Raw genomic sequence first — 21,366 nt, forward strand, 5'->3', positions numbered from 1 at the left:
TAGAACATTGCTATTTGACGCCCTGGTATACGCACTCGCACACATGCGCTTTACTCCAGCTGTGCACCCTGGGCCTGCAAAGGCTAATTGCCATGGCAACGGGCTATTGAAAGAGGTGAGGGTCAGCTGGCTCTTTTTAGATGGAAGGACAGGTGATTTGACAGAGAGAAAGGGTCCAAATTGACTCCATTCAACTGAATTTCTGGTTTTCATATTTCGGTCAAAGCAATGTGAAGACTTATTTTTGTGCGAGTCCAGCAAGAATAAGACAAACACAATGCGGCTATACTTTACTGCCTGAGCTCTAAAGGACACCTACGCAAATAGATTACACACTCCGAGGAGCTCAAAAATTCATACACCCTGAAAAAAAATGGAAAGAAAGTTAAACAAAAAAGAATCTTTCTTTTTTGTCTCTCTGCAGCTGTTGCTATCCCACTGTGTGCTCTGTGTGGTTGTTTATTTAGATCTCTGCTGGTACACTGCGAGTTGTGAGCTGTGTTATCGGCCTAGGCTAGCTCGCCTCGTGGTTCTGCAGACGCTCTGGTGATAAATTGTTATCATGAGTCACCGATGCATCCTAAGCTTTTTTTTTTTTCTCCCCCCTTTGTGTTCAAGGGTACAGAAAAATGCCAGCACTCCTTTTTAATAGATGCACACCAGCCTTTACTGACACTGACAGATGGTGCTCACTCTTAAGGTGACACACAACAACCTCTCAGTCCACCCACAGCGCACCTCTCAGTCACAAAACACCTACTTTTGCAATTTATTTATTTATTTTTTGATTTGAGCACGCTAAATGCAATCACCCACACATACAGCCACACCCTTTCCATGTTTGTAGTGCTGTAGTGACTTGTTAGTGTGCACAGCAAGAGTGAGTGTGTGATAAATGGCTATATGAATTATGAATGATGAAAGATGACGGGGAGTCGGTGCCTGCTTAAGCCTGCTACCGTACTCAACATGCACGGATTGATGGAGCCCGTTTGTGTGGGCGTGCTGCATGATGTAAAAAAAAAAAAAGTGTGAACTTGTGGGCATATTTGGGTTTGTTGCGAATGCACAGCGGTGAAGTTCTTCATTATTAGCAGCTGGTAAATTCACTTTAGAGTGTATGAGGCCAATTTTAGCTCTCTTCTTTCAGTGGATGCGGAAGTAAATGCTTGTCTCTCACACCCTTCCTGTGTTACTGTCAAGGACATTTCGGTAATATTTTGACCTTCCTCTTGAACCATTTAGTTTTGGTTTTTTTTTTGTCACCCTTGTCTCACTTTTGTGTAACAATTTTCTGTTGTGTAATTTTGTCTTAAAGAATTCAGCAGTGATGTGCTTTAACTTTATTCAAAACCTGCAAAATTAAGTTAAAACTGACGGTTATCTTCCAGTTTACGCACAGTATAAAAACATCAGCAAGAGTTTGAGCTGTCACCTGAGAAAGCTTCTTGCCAAAAACAAAATAAATCAGTTTATACTTGAGAAAAAGAACTGCCGATGCTCACAAAGCAGGACATAGATATACAAAAGTGTCAAGAACTGGAGCGAGAAGTATTACCAAGAAATTCAAAGAGAGCCACAGAGTACAGAACAAGCCTGGCAGAATTAGGAAGTAAAAGATTTCAAAGACTCTGGAAAGAAAACTAGTGAGAGATGTGTCTAAAGACTCCAGAACAACTGCCAAGACATGAGTGAATAGCTTAGCCAAGTCAGTAATTGTAGTCTGAAAGAAGACAATCACTGGAACCGTACACAGGAATGGACTGCAAGGCTACAGATCAAACACCTTCAAGCCAGACTCAAGTATGCAAAGGACAACCTGGAGAAAGATTATAGATACTGGTCATATGACATGAAACTAAAGCTCTTTGGCCACAGAGATGCTGCTTATATTTGGATAAAGAAGGGAGAGATGTACAACCCAAAGGACAGCATTCCCCACAGTGAAATGTGGTGGTGGAAGCGTTATACTGTGGGGACGCTTCAATGCATCTGGAACTGGGAATCTCATCAAGGTAGAAGGAATCAGGAAGAATGAAGACTATGTGAAGAAAGCAAACCTAATTCTATCGTGTATCCTCATCATTTCATCAGTTGAATTCACGAGGCTTAACCTAACAAAGAAATGTCAAGTTGGTATTTGTTCTGTTTGTCTGATACAGTCATAAATATGAGCTAATATAATGTCAACTGTAAAATCATTTTTGGCTGAGCTAGTACGTCAGCCACAACATTAAAACCAGCTGTCTCAGACTGCAAGGAGGCTGAAACACAGTGATCTAGGTTTGAGTCCAAGCCACTCTCTCTCCCTGCTTTCCTGTGGAGGAGCAAAGAGAATTAAAAAATAATGTTAACAAACAAAAAAACCTGCCTAATCTTTAGTAGCTTCACCAGGCCAGAACAACGTCCACATGACTGGATGTTCCAGCAACACTGCGTCTTTCTAACAGGATAATTAATGTGGAATTAAGTGAGCATCACAGGCACAAAGGAATGAACTATTAGGTTTTGGCCTCACAGGAAATATGACGAAGATCAGTGAAATTAGTATGAAATGTTGTTTTTAACAATACATAACTTCCACTTCACAGTAATAATTAAGTGTTTAGTGGTGGTGCAGTGATTAGTTCGTATCCACCAGCCAGCCGATGTTTTTTACTGTGGAGTTTGCGTGTTCTCTCCAGGTACTCCTGCTTCCTCCTACAGTCCAATGACATGCACGGAGTTGGGTTAATTAGCGATTCTAAGTTGGCCGTAGGTGTGAATGTGGTGTGAATGGTTGTCTGTCTCTCTCTGTGTGCTAGCCCTGCGACAGACTACCAACCTGTCTACCAACCATCCAGGATGGAGGGCTGCCTTTCACCTAGCCCTCCTGCAACCCTGGATTCTATACATGGAAGAAAATGGATACGGAGCAAAAAACATCACCAATGTTTCCTTAAACTGCCGGTGTTCCTGGTCTCTCTGATGTATGAACTGATCTCCCAGCGTTAGCTTCAGGTTTTTCCCTTGGCTTTAGTGTGGTACAGTCCTTCTGCATTTATCTCGCTGTCAGCTGCTCCCCCATACACATACTTCACGTGTGTGTTTGTGTGTTAAGTACCTGATATATCCCCAACACAGGTCATCCCCCTTTGTTTGCTGCATAACTTTGAATTTGTCTCTTACTCCATGCTTCTTTTTTTCAGTTTTTCTAACCTCCATCTTGTTGCTGTCTCATTGTTGAGTCAGACTGCTGCAACTGCTGTTTTTCAAATGGCACCTTCATCAACGCTGTGACATTGCAGCAGTGTTTATCTTCGCAGCCTCCGTATCAAACTGTTCCTCTTCACTGAGATGTGAAATGCAACACAACTGTTAATTATGACACTTGTTAAGAGGATGTAGAAGCAAAAGCATACATGACTTTTGTGTTTGTCTCAGGTGGTATACAGTGGAGGGGTTTCTGGGGTAAGCTGAATTTGTAGTTATCATCCTCATTTATTTTGCTGTATCACTTGCCTGTTCTAGTTAGAGAGTCCTCAGGGGAGCGGCACAGTGCTCGGCAGAAGATCCAGCAAATTTTCGTCATCAACCCCCAGTGAAGACACCATTAATCAAAAATGTTGAGTTAGCAAAGTTTGTGAGACAGCTGGCGCATGAAAGGAAGGGAGAGGTTGGCCTCTGTCGGCTGTTTGCTTTGATCATTTACCCGGAGCCACAAATGTGGTCGCTGTTTAATCAATAGGGGAGCGCTGCTCATAGCTGTGGGTCAATAGCATCTCTGGCTGAGAGAGTTCAGCCTGTAATGAAATCGAATTTCAGTTATGAGACTGTCTTCTGACAATTAATTAATGTGCAATTTTTCATGGATGTTGGCATTTTATTTGTTTTATTTAAGAAAATGGATGAAGAGAACTGAGTTTCAGACAGCATATTTTAGCATCATATTGTGATAAATAGGAGGAACACCATTAGCTCCTAGGACTCAAACAGCACTTTTCACAGCCAGGAGGAGATACCGGAGATACTGTTTTGGGGATTTTTAGGTTTTCTCTAAGTTTGTATTTTTGATTGTCTTTGCATTATCGTCTTGTATTCTGTATTGCTGTTATTTAGCTTAACGTTATTTCCCTATACCTGATATGCTTTTCTTTTGGTGTTGTTATTTAGTTTTCAGCTTCTATTCGATAGATCTTTAGGTTCATTCTGTTTTGTGGGTTCACAACTTTTGGTTTGAGATGGGATTCGTGTTTGAGCTCCTAGTCTTCTGTTTATAGTGTTCTTCTTGCTCTTCTTGTATTTATTTAATTTTGTACCTTTAGTTCCTTGTTTGCTTTAGTTGGTTATAGGTTTGATAATCCCCTTTTTAATTCCTGTTCTCTGTATTTGTCTGTCCTCTGTCTCTCTGTCAAGTTTGCTTCTGTAATATTTTCTTTTCTATTTTGATGGTCTTTGCCGCTCATGTTTTGTATTTAGCTCTGCTTCCCTTGTCTCATCTTCTGTGATTAGTTTCAGCTGTCCACCCACCCGTTTCCTCTCCCCTCATTACCTGGTGTCTATTTATTTGCCTTACCCCTCCCCTCCCCGGAGTTCTTTGTTGCCTGCTGCCTCCTTGTTAGTTTTAGTTTTGGATTCACTATCCTACAGTTGTTTTGTATTTTGTGAAAGCTCACCATTAAAGCTGTTTATGACTTTCAGTTTGTCTCCCGAGGCCTGCATTTTGGGTCTATTTTCTGCCTGCCATGCAGCCGTTTCACGACAGGTGTGGCGACCTGCAGAGCTATGCCATTAGAAGCATGAGCTCCTGGTAGGGACGCTCATGCTGGACAAATCAAAGGGTAAAATGGTAAATGGTAAATGGCCTGTATTTATATAGCGCTTTACTAGTCCCTAAGGACCCCAAAGCGCTTTACATATCCAGTCATCCACCCATTCACACACACATTCACACACTGGTGATGGCAAGCTACATTGTAGCCACAGCCACCCTGGGGCGCACTGACAGAGGCGAGGCTGCCGGACACTGGCGCCACCGGGCCCTCTGACCACCACCAGTAGGCAACGGGTGAAGTGTCTTGCCCAAGGACACAACGACCGAGACTGTCCGAGCCGGGGCTTGAACCGGCAACCTTCCGATTACAAGGCGAACTCCCAACTCTTGAGCCACGATCGCCCCGTCTTAAAAGTCAGACAAATTTGGACTACCTCCCCTTGAGGTAAAGGCGTTGATCGGAAAATAAAAACTGGGGATTGCCAAGATCAAGGTGCACTGGCAGGGTACAGGGAGTCATCAATGGCCTATGGTTCTCATAAAGCGAAAGGGCTTAGACAGGCAAACACTGGAGGAGATGGGGAAAGCGTTCCGGGTTAAAAAATAAAATTAACAAGAAAGATAGTTGTGCCTAAATCTACGCAATTTTTCTCACTGCAGAATACTGGACTTCAAAATGTTTGAAAATGCCCGACTGCAGTCGGGCATTTAGCTTCATTCATCACATTACTGATGTCTTTCCTCCTTGAACACTCGACTACTCCAAAAAAGCAAACTGCCAAAACATCTGCTTTCATAGATGTGCTCACACTTGCTGATGGTGAATTAATCAAATGCATTTGGATTAGCAGCACCTGATTGCTACTTATCCTCTTAATTCCTGAAGAAACAGTACCCACTGCTTCTGCTCTTTGGTTTCTGTTAAATAAATAATGCCACATTGCAATATGTCATTTTTGTTCATCCAAGGTTTATTTCCCTCATTTTAGAACCTGGCATGGGTCAGACGATTTTCTTTTGATATGTGAAACCTTGAAAATGGGTGTATGTGTGATGGCTGAAAAACTTAAAAAGAGTTAAACAAAAAACGTGTACTGGAAGGCTTGCAGTAGTGTGACTTTTCCTAAAATAAAATAAAAACATGAATCAAGTGCATTATCTGTTAAAACATTTTGGATGGTGCGTTAAAGGTTAAGTAGGTGAACTGATGTAACAATCAGCTAGATTTGAAAAAGAACATTAAAAGCGTTTCTATAAGAAAAGCTTGCACATTTGGCTGTTTCTGCAGCGTAGACAGACGTGCTGAATGGCAAAGAAGCCATATGGTCACCATTATGTGAGCAAGAACGAGGGAATTACCTTTCATTGTGTGTGTGTGGGTGAAATGTGATGAAGTAAAAAGCAGAAGATGGAAAGTGAGGCTGAGCTTTTGGGACGATGTCAGTCGGAGTGCTTCTTTGTGGAGAAGAGTGCTCTACGCCGATGTGGCGATTAGGCAAGCGGATATCGTTGTGAACACAAAAGAACATGGAGGATATTTGGATTTGTGACAGAGAGCGAGAGAGCGGGCAAGTCAAAGAAAGACAGTGAGCTACAGCAAGACTGACAAAAACAGGCAGAAAATACAGGCCACTGTGCAAAAGAAGGGGGGTGTTAAGAATTTTGGAGGGATGTCAACTGTATCTGCCAGTAGACCGCGGCAGCATGAGCTTGTCGGGGATGGAGGGATCGTAGGCACAGAATACAAAGAGTGCGGAGAGCGTAAGAGACAGACACAGCCAAGCGAGAGTTAAGACTTTGGAGAGATGTCAAGTGTTTCTATTGTTGTTTTGAGTGAGCTGTGGTAGGGCCTGACTGAATTCAGAAAAAAAAAAAAGGAAAGCCCAGACCAAATGTGGAAATTTAGTGTTAGTGCCACCCCTGTGTGGAACAAAGAGAAAGGAAAAGGAAATTAAGAGATTCCAGCGGGAAGAAAGGCCTCAGAATGACTTGTTGTGCTGGGACAGTTTGTTTGTGTGTAAGCAGAGAACTCTGACGTGAGTCTCAGTATAGTGACATATTTTTGTCCTGAACCTGGAAAGCAAATGCTGAGAAGGCCCAGGTGGTGTACAACACCTGCTGTTTCTTCTTCTTCTTTTTTTTTTTTTTGAGTACAGGCTTATGTAACTTGTTTTGAGAGGTCGCTCTGGGTTATCTAGGGTCTCTGAGTGTTTGAGAAAAACTCTGTTGATTTAGCTGGGCTTCACTGAGTTTGACGTGTACAAGCAAGGCACAGGTTTATTTGCATCCCCGTCTGCAAAACGTAATGCTTGGCACTGATAATGTGTTGTTGTTGTTGGAAAGACTGGCAATGTGCAACACATGCAGATGAGAGTGATGATTTTGCTTGACATGCTTGCTTATGTATACAGTGGCATTTCCTGAAAGCAGCAGCCTCATGAGCAGGACAGTAGAGTGCCCTGTCCTGCATAAAAACTACATTCTGCACTTTTCCAAAGTCTTGAGCCACTCCCGATTTCTCGTATCGTGCTTAAAAGGAGCCAGACTTTATTCAAATTTTTTATTTAGTTTTTAAAGTGGTCTCAAGCAACAGTTCTCCAGGCTTTCTGAAGGTCTTTTAAAGTTTTTCTTTGCACATTGGCTGTTTTTTTTGTTTTGTTTTTTTATACTCGTTTTTATACTCGTTTTCACTCACACACACTGGTTTGTTAGTTTGTTAAGCTTCTTAACGTCACCTATGAATAATACAATGAGTGTCATATGTACACATAACAGAAAACTTAACAAAAAACAATTTAAAATTGATTCTGAGGAACTTTATAAAACACATAATTTGTTCGCAGTCCTTTAGTTGACTCTGTGAGCTATTAGCCAAAACTTGGCATATCTTGTCATTGTGTACATAAAAAAAATAATAAAAAATTAGGAAAGTGATCGAGTGCAGGATAAAGAAGATTCATCCCAAGCAGCAGCAGGTGAACAGTGTCAGTCATGCTGTTGAGAAAAAAGAAAACTCCAACAAAGACCTGACACAGGACCTGAGAGATGCATCTGACCCTTCAGTTGATCCATCTACTGTTCACTGAAGCCTCGTCAGAAATTGTCTCAGTGGAAGGGTGGCTGTCAAGAACCAAAAAAGGAAGTGCTGTGTGCTCTAAAAGCTTATCTAGAAGATGCTCTTTGGTAGGGCAGATGCAAACTCAGTCCTATTGACTCTAAGTCTTCATTACGGTCTGATGAAAAGCCTGATAAAGTGCAATATCTAATATAAAATATACTTATTGTTTCAATAAATCGCTGCGCCTATTTCCCATTTCCCATAATGAAATCTGGGAAGGCTCAAGACCTTTGCACAGTACATTATATTAAATCGCTAATCAAATGTAATTAATCTTTTGAAAAGTTTTACCACCGTCTCTGCTTTTGCAGAATTCTTAGATCGCTATTAAGGATATTTTAAGTACTATGTCTTTCTCTTATGAATTCTCTCTTATGTCTCTGAAAAAGCAGACTGCATTGATCTGCTTGCAGATCCCAGCGTAACCGAGCACCCATGGGATGTGCCAAAACAAGCCAGGTCCACTGAGGACCAACTAGCAACCCAACTAAACTGCCACTATTCCAGTGCCAGACCTCCCTCTGGAGGGCTAGCATCTGTGCTGCGATGCATCACAGCTGTTTTGGTGGAATGAAAGGGCAGACACAATTCTAGAGATGTGGTTTTAGTGTTGTGGCAGATTGGTGCACATAGTTAATGGAGCAATATTTAAAAAACCTGTCCTATATATTATTCAGAAGAGGATGTGTTATTGGCAAAGTCAGCATGTGAAACAGCCCGCTCTCTTTAACCGTCTCTGACATTCTCTGACAGAGGAGGAAGTCTTTCCTACCTTGACATTGGAAAATATTCTGCCTACCTGTCCTTTAAAATCTCAGAAGAAACACTGGCTCAGCACAACTAGAAGGCCACCACTTACCTTCCTTCGTCTCCCATGGATGCTGGGCATAGAGATGTACGCAAATTCACTGTTCTCCTTTACTGACAGATATGACAGCTGAGTCCCTGTGGGATTCCTTATGAAAAATGCATACATGTCATTTATGTTTTCTGACTGAATAGGTTCACTCACAAATTACTTTTTACCCACTACCACCACAAACAAACTCATAGACTTAATCTATCCTTTTACATTTTTTCCTCTTTTTAAACGAATTTCTACCTCTTATGGCTGTCCACTACACCAGAGCAATGACATTCTTCCAAGCAGCCTGCCATGCCGGAAAGATTTCCTGTTGTTCCTCCTACCTTTACCGGGGACAGGATGTACAGAATATCTCTGGATGGAGACACAGAGGAAGAAGGAAGGGACGCTTCTTATTGGTAGTGCCAACATGGCATGGAGAACTGCCCAGCCTAGCAGTGCTAGTTTCTCTGCACCACCTGTTCGAATGCCCTCCTGCTCAGATACCTGGCCCCGGAAAGTGAACCTGTCATTATGGGAAGATCAGCCGCATGATAGGTTTGTGTGTGTGTGTATGTGTGTGAGTGTGTGTTTGTGTGCTGATTCCAGCAAATCTGCCAACACTCCTTTCCTCTTTGCTGCCCTTTGTGTTCGGTTGCTTTTAATAAACCTCCCTGGGACTGCAGCATTGGCTTTTGAGTCCCACTTGGGTTGCAAATGGAACTTGAAAGAAAAAGGTGTTGCTTTGTGATAAATGTCCAGAACATTTTATATTTATGGCTACTGTACCTGTTGCATTCATGTGCTATTTTTTCCCCAATGTGAATTATCTGTTCTTCTTTTCTACTTTTGTGTATCCCAGTGGGGAAGCAGGAGGGGTGTTTTTCTATAATAATGATTTGTCTTTCTTTGGTCCTATTCCCTCTATGTTCTGCTTGTTGCATATAGGACAGTGTAAGAGTGTGTGGCATCTATGCTTTTTGTTACTTAATGTTCGCATTCCAATTTAGTTGTCCTTCTCTTTGCACAGATGGATACATTAAGAGTGCCTGAAATGACCCACACAGTGTGTTTGTGTGTGTGTGCTCATTCATTGTTTTGTTTTTTTCTGCATGTTTTTTTGGCACACCCAACCTCTGCACTGAGACACTCAGAGGTGGCTATTGTCCCACGAGAGCTTGGACGTGCCATGAAGAGGTGAGAGGAAGGGAGGAGTAGGACTGATGATGTTATTTGTTTGCAAAGTGTTTGCTCATTTCACCCTCCTCTGTCCTGAACAAAAGGGCTTGGAGAGGGAGATAATGTAACTAGGCTCTCATGGGGAAAGGTTATCTACTGTTCCCTGTCAGCTGATAGCAAAAGACAGGACACTTCAAGTCCCATACCGCCCAGAGGCTGCTGCTAATGATGCTCTTCAATTAACCCAAGGTCATGGGAGATGTAGAAGGGCCAGCACAATCACATACCTGCCTAAGAGACCATCAAACAAATGTACATAGAGTGACAGATGTACTGAAACCTACACAGCAGGAAAGAATCAATTGGATCTCACAGTTTCCTGACCTTTTATCCCGCCACGAGGACTTTAGAGTGCAGCTATACTATGAAGATATTGGACCCTATTAAATGAAGTGAGCTATGTATCCAGCTGCTTATCCGAGCCACACTCTACTGGCTGACAGTGCAATTTCAGCTGCTACAAGGTTGGATGACAGATTGTCCTCAAGTGGTCAGGAGCAGGCACACAAAGCTCGTGTGACCACACTGATAACATACTTGGAAACTTTGCAAGCCTGGGCAGTTTGTTCGTCTTGCTCCTCTTCTCTTTTGGCTGCTGGGAGGTGTGAGGTGGTTTGTACAATTCTAATGACCTTGAAAGTCAATATTTGATACAAGCACCTTTATTCTTCAACACAGCCTGAACTCACTTAGGCAGCTTTCTTCTAATTTCTTTCAGCAGTCTTCAGGAATAGTTCTCCAGGCTCCTTTAAAGACATTCAAAGCTCTTCTGGTGTCTGCCTTCCTCTGTCAAGATAACCCCGCACTGCTTTAATAATGTTTATGTACGGTGTCTGGGGAGGCCAGTCCATGACTGATAGTCTTCTGTTGTGTGTTTTTCTATCCAGTTATACTCTAATTGCATTGCCAGTGCGTTTGGGGTTATTGCCATGCTAAAATATGAAGCCATTGCTAATCAGATGTTTTCCAGATGGTGTTGTGTAGTAGACCAAAATCTGATGGTACTGTTCTGTGTTCATAAGGCCATTCATTTTGATAAAAATCTCCATCAATACTGGCTGAAATGTAGCCCCAGACCAACTGAGCCTCCATTGTGTTTTGCAGATGGCTGTATACACTCACGTCTGTACCTCTCTCCTGACCTCTTACATATATTTATTCTGGGTTCATCACCCCATCAGACCTGTTGTCACCAATTTTCAGTCCAGGACTTATGTAATTTGGCATACCTCAGCCTTTTCTTCTTTCTTTTGTATTTCTGTTAATGATCATTTGGGAATCATGTTGTTGTGGCAAAAATATATTCACAAAAAATAATTTTGTGTCAGGCTGCTAGTAGCAAAGTGCCTAAAGATTTGCTATGTTATCTGTCATATTTAAACACAACACTGGTTCATCCTCTTTAGCTAGGTCCCTTTTTTATGCTTGAATAATTCAGAGGTCAGGGTTAAGTGGCTTAACAAACCAAAAAATATTCCTCTGAAAATGGTTCAAAGACTGGAGTGAAAACGAGTGAAAAAGCAGTCCAAGGAACTATTGCTATAGACCATTTTTAAAAAATTACATTTAAAAGTAGGTCTGGCTCCAGGGAAGCAAAATATTAAAACAAAACAAAACAGAGGCTTAAATTGAAAATGGTAAAGAGATAACTTAGCCACATCGAAACGGAAACATTTTATTCTATTAAAACAAACGAAAATTTGAATTTGTGTCATGGTTCTGGGTCATTTTGACCCAGCTTTTTCAGTTTCTTATGTTTTGGTATATTTTTATATTATTGATTATTATTCTAGGTTTAGTTCAGTGTCGGTCTGCGTCTTTGTAAATTGTTTCTTGCTTCCTGTTTTACTTTGAAGGTCCGTGTCTGGTGTCGGTGTGTTCAGTTTTACCTGCCTCCTGTCTCGTTAGCCCCATTCCTTCCAGCTGTGTCTCCCTTATGTTTTCCATTCCCTGATTACTCCCCTGTGTATATAAGCCCTGTGTTTCCTTTGTTCTCTGTCGCGTCGTTAATGTCTACTCACCCTCAGTTTACGCTGTGTCTTCTGCTACCTGATTTGCTTGCTTGTTTGTTAGTTTATATTTTCCAGTTTAGTTAGTCTTCTGTTCTATCAGCAGCCTGCAATAAAGCAGTTTATTCAGAGTTCATTTTTGCCTCCGTGAGTCCTGCATTTTGGGTCCTTCCTCTCTGCCTGCCTGCACACAGCCATGACAATTTGATGCTAGAAACACATTTAACAGTGTTGGGATAGGAGCATGTTTGCCTCTGTGTTGCATCACCTCTTCTTTAAATTTCTAAACTAACAGACCATCTGCTCTAGCACAGAAAGAAAAATGTGTCGCCCTGACTTTTCTGAAGTGGAGTGATAATGGATCGATATTCTTTGCACTAGCAAACCTCCTTTCTCTGCCTTATGTCTTTTCTGTCTAGTAATTTGTTGCTACACACATTTTCTATCTTGACATACCTCATTATTTTTAATAAGCTTTCACAGTATTTGGGAAAAGAGGCTAAATGGTCCAGGGATTTCTGTTAAGATGAATTTGGGTTGGTTCCCATAATATGCAGTTTTATTATTACTCTGCAAGCGCCTTTGCTTTTACTGCGCAATTTGCATTAATTGAGAGTATAAATATATTAATAAATAATGAAAATCTGGCACTCTCTCTGACTCAAAGGCTCCCAATCTGGGTTGTGAAAATGTCAATAAAAAGGCGAGGCAACAATTACACCACATTTCTCCACTCAGTCATTTAAGGCATCTTCTACCTTACCTACGTCACTCCAGGATGACTTGCGGAAGTTGTGAGAACACTGCATGTCACTGGAACTCATTTCTGCTTCAGAGATACTGATGAGAAAGGATAAAAGAAGACAGGAGAAGCAGAAAGAGAAGGGGGAAATAACCTAGTTGACCCATCAGCAGAAGCAGAAGACGGTGTGTCATAATGGGAGGATTTGATTAGCAAACTAATGAAATCAGTCATGCTGCGTGCGAGTGTTGTGTGTGTGTGTGTTTGTGTCTCTGGATCTGTCTTTGACACACAGTCACTCTCACACACTCACTCTCGCACATTTTCATTTTCGGAGGCAGTCAAAAGCTCTCCTCAGTTTCCTGCTGCCTCTCCTCATCTGCTGTGCCATTCTGCATCACTGATGCAGGGAAATGGTTCATTGTAACTGCTGTTTACCGCTTTCATTTCCCATCCTTGAATCTCATCCACCTGACTATCCACCCAGCTACAGTGAAGTCATCCATCTATACTTCTGCTTGCTTTGTGTACATGCGTTTCACTAAGTGTGTAGGCGTTTAGCGATGCTGTTTTTGTGAGTGTCTCATACAAACGGTACATCGATCTTTTTGTATGCATTCTTATTTTTGTGTCTTGCTTCTTAATTCGTGTGTTCATCTTAAACTGAGACTTTGTTCCCTTGTGGCACGTGTGTGTGTGTGTGTGTGTGTGTGTGTGTGTGTGTGTCAGAGAGTGGAGCCCCAGGGTGGCTTAGCAGAGCCAGTGGCAGGCCTGTCTGAAGTACTTAGTGCATACAATGCTCAGAGCCTGAGGCTGCAGCTTCACTGACAGTCAAATTATGTGGCTAAGCACACAGTTGCAGGTACTAACCTATGCTGCTGACAAACACAGATAACCTGTTAGTGTGGCTATGACGTGTCACAACAGCAAAGAGGAAAAATGAAAAGTTCAGTCACACACACCTGGGTTGCTAGTTCTCAGTGAGGACGATTGGAAAAACCCTAGTTTCTGGCTAAAAGCTAAAGGTGCGTTGATTGTGTCTGTATATCTGTGCAGTTACCATGTAAAGGATGCCTGTTTCTATGTGAGGTGGTGTATGTATCTGTAGTCAAGATTACAGGATTGAAATACACCATCCTCTGGCATCCTGCATCTCAGATAAGCAACTAAAATACTGTCAAAAGTTAATGAAAACTTCCTATCTCCCCTTTACTTCTGTTTGTCAATGTCTTGCTTAGTTCAGGTGGTAGAATATGGGGAAGGGGTTGCATACAAATACACATGACTTGCAGGAGTAATGGAAATGGACATGTTGATAGAGGCAGGAGGAAGCAGGTGTTCAAATATTTGGCTGTTTCGTGGTCAGCGGACAGGAATACATGAACACCCGCACTTACATGCACATGCACCCATTTTACGCATATATGAAAGATTACATTTCTCATTATGGAGAAGGTGAAGATCAAGAAGGAGAAATGGAATTAATTCAGAAATTGCTATACAGAAATCCTTCCTCGGGCTATGGGGGAATTGGTGAGAAATGCAGTGGTGTGAAAAAGTGTTTGCCCCCTCCCTGATTTCCTATTTTTTTATATGTTTGCCACACTTAAATGTTTCAGATCATCAAAAACATTTAAATATTAGACAAATATTAAAACATAAAATGCTGTTTTCACATGAAGAAGACATATGATTGTGGGCAGGAAATGTGACTCTTGAAAGAAGTTTTACTTGTTTGTATATATCAACTGGAAATGATAGATATGGCATTGGGATATTAACCATTACATTGTGACCCACTAGTTTAGGTCTCAAATGTTTCTTTTTGGGGTTTTTTCTAGTTTTGGTAAAAGAAGTAAACTTTTTTCGCTAGTCTTTTTCACACTGTGTGTATTGAAATGACAGAAATGCAAAGACCTGCACAAATGCATAAAAAAATGATGACAAAGTTTTCAAACGTGTAGGGAAACAAAAAAGGATCATGTCTGCAAACTTGAATTTTCCAACTTTGCATAATTCTCTGTGGGGATTTATTCTGGCCACAAACCCTCTGCTGCCTCCTAAAACAACTCCACAACTGCCTATACTTTTATCCACAAAAGAACAACTAAACCCAACTCAGGCCTTTTCCAGTTACATCTGGGAATAAGAACTGATCTGTCAGTGACATCCTCTCTTTATTTGTTTCCGTTTCTCTCTTCAGGCCTAAAGACCTATCTGATTTCTGGCAGGAAGATGGAGGCTCATTCCGTCTGTACCTGTTCCCAAATAGGATTAGCTGGGACGGAGCAAGCAGATCCTTGCTGTCCCACGTCCAGAGTGCACACGCCTGATGGAGCCCCTTCGGCCTGCACCCTTCCCCAAGACAGAGCCAAGGTAAGTTGCTGTCTCTGAGGGAATCAGCTTTGTATTTAAATATATAAGTATATTTTCTTGGGCTCATCTATCATTGTACAGCTATATTGCCTGAGGAAGAACACTGAGCTCTATGTTCTGCCACAGTCTCTTTGATGTTCATCTTTGCTCTGTGTTTTTGTGTGGGCGTATCAGGAGCTTTGATAAATATTTTCATTTTTCTTTTTGCATGCATTGAGGTTTCTATTGTCTTGTATTAAAGGAGCTAAAAAACAGAATTGCTTTGATCCATACCATGCAAAACATTCATATTTTTTACATAAGCTTATCTTGAGCACCTTTGTTAATTTACCTCTTCATATTTGGTGCACTTGTATCAAATATGCTTCTGTTTGCATGGCACCTCCGTGCATATTAAATTCTAAAGAGTATGAATCTAAACAAAAACACAGATATTGTCTAATCATATTAGTTATGCAACAAAAATGCAGGCAGCATTATAGTGCTGATCGCATACAGTTCATAAGTATTTGGCTGGTGACACAAGTTTTGTCATTTTTGACTTTGTGCAACCCCACAGTGGATTAAAAAATTTAAAAAAAATTTAAAAAAAAATTAAACAAGTGAAGTGTGACGAGATGCAGACTCCCAGCTTTAAGTCATCTTTTTATATATAGTTCCCCTTTTTTTAGAGGACGTTTGGATAGTTGTTTCATGGCCAAGTGAGACCCGTCCCATCAAACAGACAAAGCAGATGTAATATCTCAATCTGAAGTGTTGAGATTTCATTTAGCCGTTAACTGACACTCCATATGAGGTCTGAAGAGATGCAGATGAAAGTGAAGGAGGACCATCATTGGGCTGAAAACCAAAATGAGAAGAGAGAGAGAAAAATTCAATGGACAATTCAACAATCTGATGCGTTGTTAAAAACACTGAATGCACTGACCAGCTCAGCAACACCAAAAAGTCCCAAAAGACCACACAAGACAATTAAAGTAAAGATAGAATTAATGCCATGGTTAGGAAAAATGTTAAAAAATCATATCATTGTCAAAGTCTGTATTCAAAGACACCTTCTTTGGACAGATGAAACCAAGATTAACGAGTGATGAAATGTGTAACTGTGAAATGGACTCTAAAGCAACACCCAGGAGACAACAGCTCACAGTTCACAGAGTTTATTGCACTGGAAGGTTTTTTTCACAGGGATAAGTGCTGGAAAGAGTCTCTGGTAACTCAGAACAGCAACTCTAGGAGAGAAGAGATGAGAGTTACTTCCAGTCTACGGCATGGGCGAGCACCAGAGTAATGAGCTAAGTGAATGTTTCAGAGTTGCTTACTTGGGATGGGCGCGGAACGAGCAGTGGGGTGAGCCACTGGTTAGGTGTTGGGGAAAAAAATCTAATTGACAGGAGGGTGAGCAGGCAGGTGGTTCGAGAAGGTGTTGGATATTCTGGAGAATTGGATATTCTTTAATGGCCAAGACAGTCATCTGAGCTTGGCCCAGTAAAGCTTGCTTTTCAGTTACTGAGGACAAAACTGAATACAGAAAGACACATAAACAAGCAGCAGTAAAAGCCTGGCAGAGCATCTCAAGGGAAGAAAAACAGCATGTATTGTAGACCTCAGGCAGTCATTGACCGCAAAGGATTTTCATCCAAATATTAGAACAACCTTTATATTCATAATAATTTTAGTTTGTCTGACTGCGTATAAAAATGGCTGTAATTCCTAAACAGTTAATTCAGTACTTTTGTTAAACGCCTTAAATTAAAACTGAAAGTCTGCACTTTGATCATATTTTGGTCCTTTATTTAAAATCCCCTATGGTGGTGTACAGAGGCAAGACTATGAAAACTGTGTCATTGTCCACACGCTTATGGACCTACCTGTGTGTCCATCGCCGATCTTCTCCTTATTTCTGCCTTGAAGGGAAATTTTCACATTTGCCAAAATTGTACCGCCATAACATACTCATCAAAACCCTTAACACATCATTTTTTTTATTAATTAGCCTCAAAAACCTTTACTGCTGTAGCATAAATTCACCCAAATTAATCATGTGTTTGCACCCCGCGATCTCTGCACAGCTCTTTTATCTCTACCCGGACAGGTGGAGAGTGAAGGTGCAGTAGAGAAAAAAGGAAGGCATGTGAGTGGTAGAAGAGGTAGGGCTGGAAGGTGGGGTTGGCTTCTCATCCCAGTATGGAAATGAGTTAACTCAAGCAGAGGGGACCTTGGAAGTACTGCCAAAACCTGTCTGCCTACCACTGATCACTTCTTCATTTGCAGCTTTTCATCTTCAGCGTAGCTCTCACACAAATCTGGATGAGTCTCATACTGAAGAATAAGACATCTTAGAAAAAAAAGCTTAATAACTGTGAGCAGGTGAAAGGATGAAACCTGAACGGCAGGTGTAATCACAAATGTTTCCAAGTGGGTGTACATTATTTGCCATCTCTTTGTATTTACATTGTTTAAGCTACACAGTACTACTTTATGGCACCTTGTGCTTCTCTGTGTCATGGTCAGTCATAGCACAACAAGTATCACACAGATCTCTCGCTCTCGCAGACACACTCGCCTGAAAAATAAAGGCCTTGAGCCAGTGCAGACCTCCTACACACAACTTGTTAACTCTTTTATTGCCATCACTGTTTTTTAAACATTGAAACATACTATCATAAGTGTTTCAGAGTTTGTTAGATGAATTAAAAACATGTTAGCGTTCCTGCTTTGCCTTTTAATGGCACATTTTAGCTCTTTTGCCCTCACAGCAAAGCTGCATCACACCGACGTATCTTGTTGTATTTTTATCAGCTCGTATGCTCTGCTTGATCTGCGTCACTTACTTCATGAATTCTCTTCCTTTCTTCTCTACTCCCTTTCCTTCTGTGTCACCCGTCTTATCACCCCACAGTCCCCCTGTCTTTCCTGCAGCGTGGCACTGATAGCAGGGGAGGATCAGGTCCTGGAAGAAGGCATGGTGCACAATGGCTGCCATGACGACCACAAGACCAACAGTGGCAAGGTTAGCTAGTTGATACCACCTTAACAAAACAGAGAAAACAATATTAAACAGTCAAAATGTTATTTGTCTGACTTTCACATTTGGAAAGACTCATAGTCTAGTCTACTTTTTGTCATTATGGTTCTAGCAAATATTGGCACATAGTGATCTTTCATTTACACATACCCGGCAGCTAAAAAAGGTCTCAAAAATAGTTCAAAGAAGTAGAACTCTATGGGTCCCAGATGAACTGTGCCACAGAGACAACCATTTAAATTGGTGCAGCTGAAGCACAGCCTGTAACTTTCATATTTCCTATTCAGACTCCTTCATACTATTTCTGACCCATTTCCACAGCCATATCACACGTTCTTCTTTGTAAAGTCAAGTACCTCTTTCACCTCTTCACCTCAGGATGCCTCAAATTTGAAGTGCTCCCCAGTGATTTCTGCAGGCTGCAACCCCAAGGCTCTAAACGGGTTGCTTAGTCCTCGATTAGAAGCTTTGACCAACAGCCAGACGTCACTGTGTGAGATGCTGCAGGAGAAGGAGAAGAAGACATGGAGCGGAGGAGCCATGGGGATGGATCATTCAGCGCTCTTACCTCTGCGATCCAAGAACTTCAGGGAGAGGAGTGATGCTCACTTTGTAGATGTTATCAAAGAAGATAGGTAATCCAGCATTAATAATATGCAGTAGTGGCGTACTGTATAAATACATGGGCACCGAAATGAAGAAGAAATGGTCAGTGCATCATGGGGAAGCCTCTCAGCACACTGAGTCTTTAGCAACATAACTAAGGGAGGCTTCAGGCTCACCTGATCCAGCCCAAACTATATGCTTTATCAAAAAGGAAAGTTTTTAGCCTTAAAAGTAGAGACAGTGTCTGTCTCCTGAATCCAAACTGAGCTGGTTCCACAGACGAGGGCCTGAAAGCTGAAGTCTAATAGTTAAGTGCTCACATTGTGGTAATATAGTACTGTGAGGTCTTTAAGACATGATGTGGCCTGTATATTCAAGGTTTGTGTGTGTGTGTAGAGGAAGCCAATGAAAGGAATCTGGAAATATGTGAGAATATGATCTTCTGGATAAGCAGAACATTTTTCAGGAAGCTTTTAGAAGTCAAGTTAAACAAGCAAGTAAAGCTGATCTATTAGGCACTTTTCATAGACTGTCACAAAGTGTTATACACAAAATGAGTAAAATAAATAAGAACAAAAAGTGCCATAATAGCCAAAAAGGATATAATAAAACACAATCTATTAGGAGCCAATGTCGAGAGTATAAAAGAGGAGTAGTGTTGGCTCCTGATAGACTCCAATCAGATAAATACAATTCAAACCAGTGCAGAGCATTTCCTTTAATGCCAGTGCTGCGTTCTAGTATAAGTCATAAAATGTTCAACGTCATCCACAGTATTTAATGCAACACTGAAGTCTAAGAGGACAAACACACAGCAATGTCCACAGTCATAGACTTTAAGAAGGTCATTATTAACCTTTACTAGTGCTTTTTCGGTGCCATGGTGAATTCAAGACTGTATCCATTCCATTTAACCACTGCAAATGATCACATAACTGATTTACAACATTTTTTTGAGAATCTTTTAAATAATATGAATATTGGAAATCTAACTGGATCAACTTTTAAGCAAACTTAAAGGCCTCTGGTGGGTAGCCAGTTAATGATAAGACTTCTTTGAACAGCCTTCTATGAATGGGGTCTAATAAACACACTGATGGTTTGGATGAATTCATTATAAAGTTGGTTAGGAGAGATTAAAAAGCAATAATTGAACAATTAATACATTTTAGCAGCATTTATAGTTGCTTTAGTTAACGATACATTTGTGGGAAGGCTGTGAACATATGTTTTTTATTTAACATTAAAATCTTATTTGTAAGCAATAGGGATGGGTACCGGTGTCCGGTGCCATGATGGCACCGGTTCTGACATAAACGGTAGTAACCAGACCGAAAAGCAGCGCACATTTCGGTGCTTTATTTCGGTGCTTTTTTTTCCTGAGCTGTGATACACTTTAGATTCTATCCAATCATTTTACGTTTCCGAGGATAGTAGGCGGGGCCAGGTACGTAAGTTCTTTTAGAGCAGAGCTACAGATTAAAAATGCCCAAGGCGAAGCAGTCAAAAGTCTGGCTGTACTTCACAGCAAAATATGCAAACTCAGCAGCCTGCAACAAGTGCTTTAAGCTGATACTGTGACACTGTCAAAGGAGGTAACACCTCGAATCCGATGAAACACCTGGCGACGCATAGCGCTTTTTTTTTAAAGCCGAGAAATGCGCCGTATTTGATAGCTTGCTGCTAGACCTCACACCGTGCACATCTACTGCGGGTGTGGTGCCTGTTATCGGACCCGGAGCCCTGCTAGTGTAGCAGAAATGATGATGGCAGCAGCAGCCGTTCTTCTCTGCGTGAGTAGCTTCATGTTGTTCATGTGTAATTTACGTTGAGTAGGCTAACCACATTATTACATTAATGCATGCAAGGTGAACTAGCAAACACTGTCATAGTTACATGCGGCTGTCTTCTTGTTTGATGGCAGATACTCCCTTCACCCTGGCCAAAAAGGCTAAAATGACCAAAGAAAAAGTGGAAAACAGCTAAACATGAGAGGTTTTTGGACAAAGTTTATGTTTTTTCCATTGTTTAAGCACTGCTTCCAGCCAAGAGTGATACCATATATGCCCCATAGCTGCAGAAAAGGCTAACATTGTTATCTTTTTACAAAAAAAACAGCTAAACATGAGAGGTTTTTGGACCAATTTTGTGTTCGCCATTCTTTAAGCACCGGTTTGAGCACCGTTTAAGCACCGGCACCGTTTCAAAAGTACCGGTTTGGCACCGGTATCGGATAAAACCTAAACGATACCCATCCCTAGTAAGCAATGTCTGAATTTCACATTTGTGCTCTCACGTGCACCTCCATTGTTTAAGATCTACAAAATGCTGAGGGTTCCAGTGAATGTGTGAAAATGGCTGAAAGTACTTTATAGAATATTGCAGTGAGATTTGTAGGCGATTAAAAATTTAACTTTGTGTGTCTCTTGCAGTCTCATGAAGGACTATTTTTACAAACCTCCAATAAACAAGCTGAGCCTCACCTTCCTGGAGAAGAGCCTGGAGTCTGCGTACCGGATAAGCTACCAGGAGGAGGTAGGTGTTTGTGTGTGATGAAATGTTGCCTAACATAGTTACCTTTGGTCTAGCTAAGATCTGAGAGTCATTTAGATAAGCACGCATAGTATGCTTGCTTGAATTTCTATATATTT

At 41.3% G+C, this 21,366-nt stretch overlaps 1 protein-coding gene across 2 annotated transcripts in view; it reads left to right on the forward strand.

The window, feature by feature from the left end:
* The window catches only part of adcy9b (adenylate cyclase 9b), a 43,018-nt gene that overhangs the window by 12,154 nt on the left and 9,498 nt on the right, over positions 1-21,366 (forward strand). For both annotated transcript variants that reach the window (XM_085157910.1, XM_085157908.1), the window contains exons 2-5: positions 14,909-15,081; positions 17,984-18,094; positions 18,488-18,744; positions 21,148-21,250. In XM_085157910.1, the coding sequence (XP_085014036.1) occupies positions 14,909-15,081; positions 17,984-18,094; positions 18,488-18,744; positions 21,148-21,250 (644 nt within the window). The remainder of the gene's footprint in view (positions 1-14,908; positions 15,082-17,983; positions 18,095-18,487; positions 18,745-21,147; positions 21,251-21,366) is intronic.

This window comes from Neolamprologus multifasciatus, chromosome 4, assembly GCF_963576455.1.
Source record: "Neolamprologus multifasciatus chromosome 4, fNeoMul1.2, whole genome shotgun sequence".
In the NCBI taxonomy this organism is placed as follows: Eukaryota; Metazoa; Chordata; class Actinopteri; order Cichliformes; family Cichlidae; genus Neolamprologus; species Neolamprologus multifasciatus.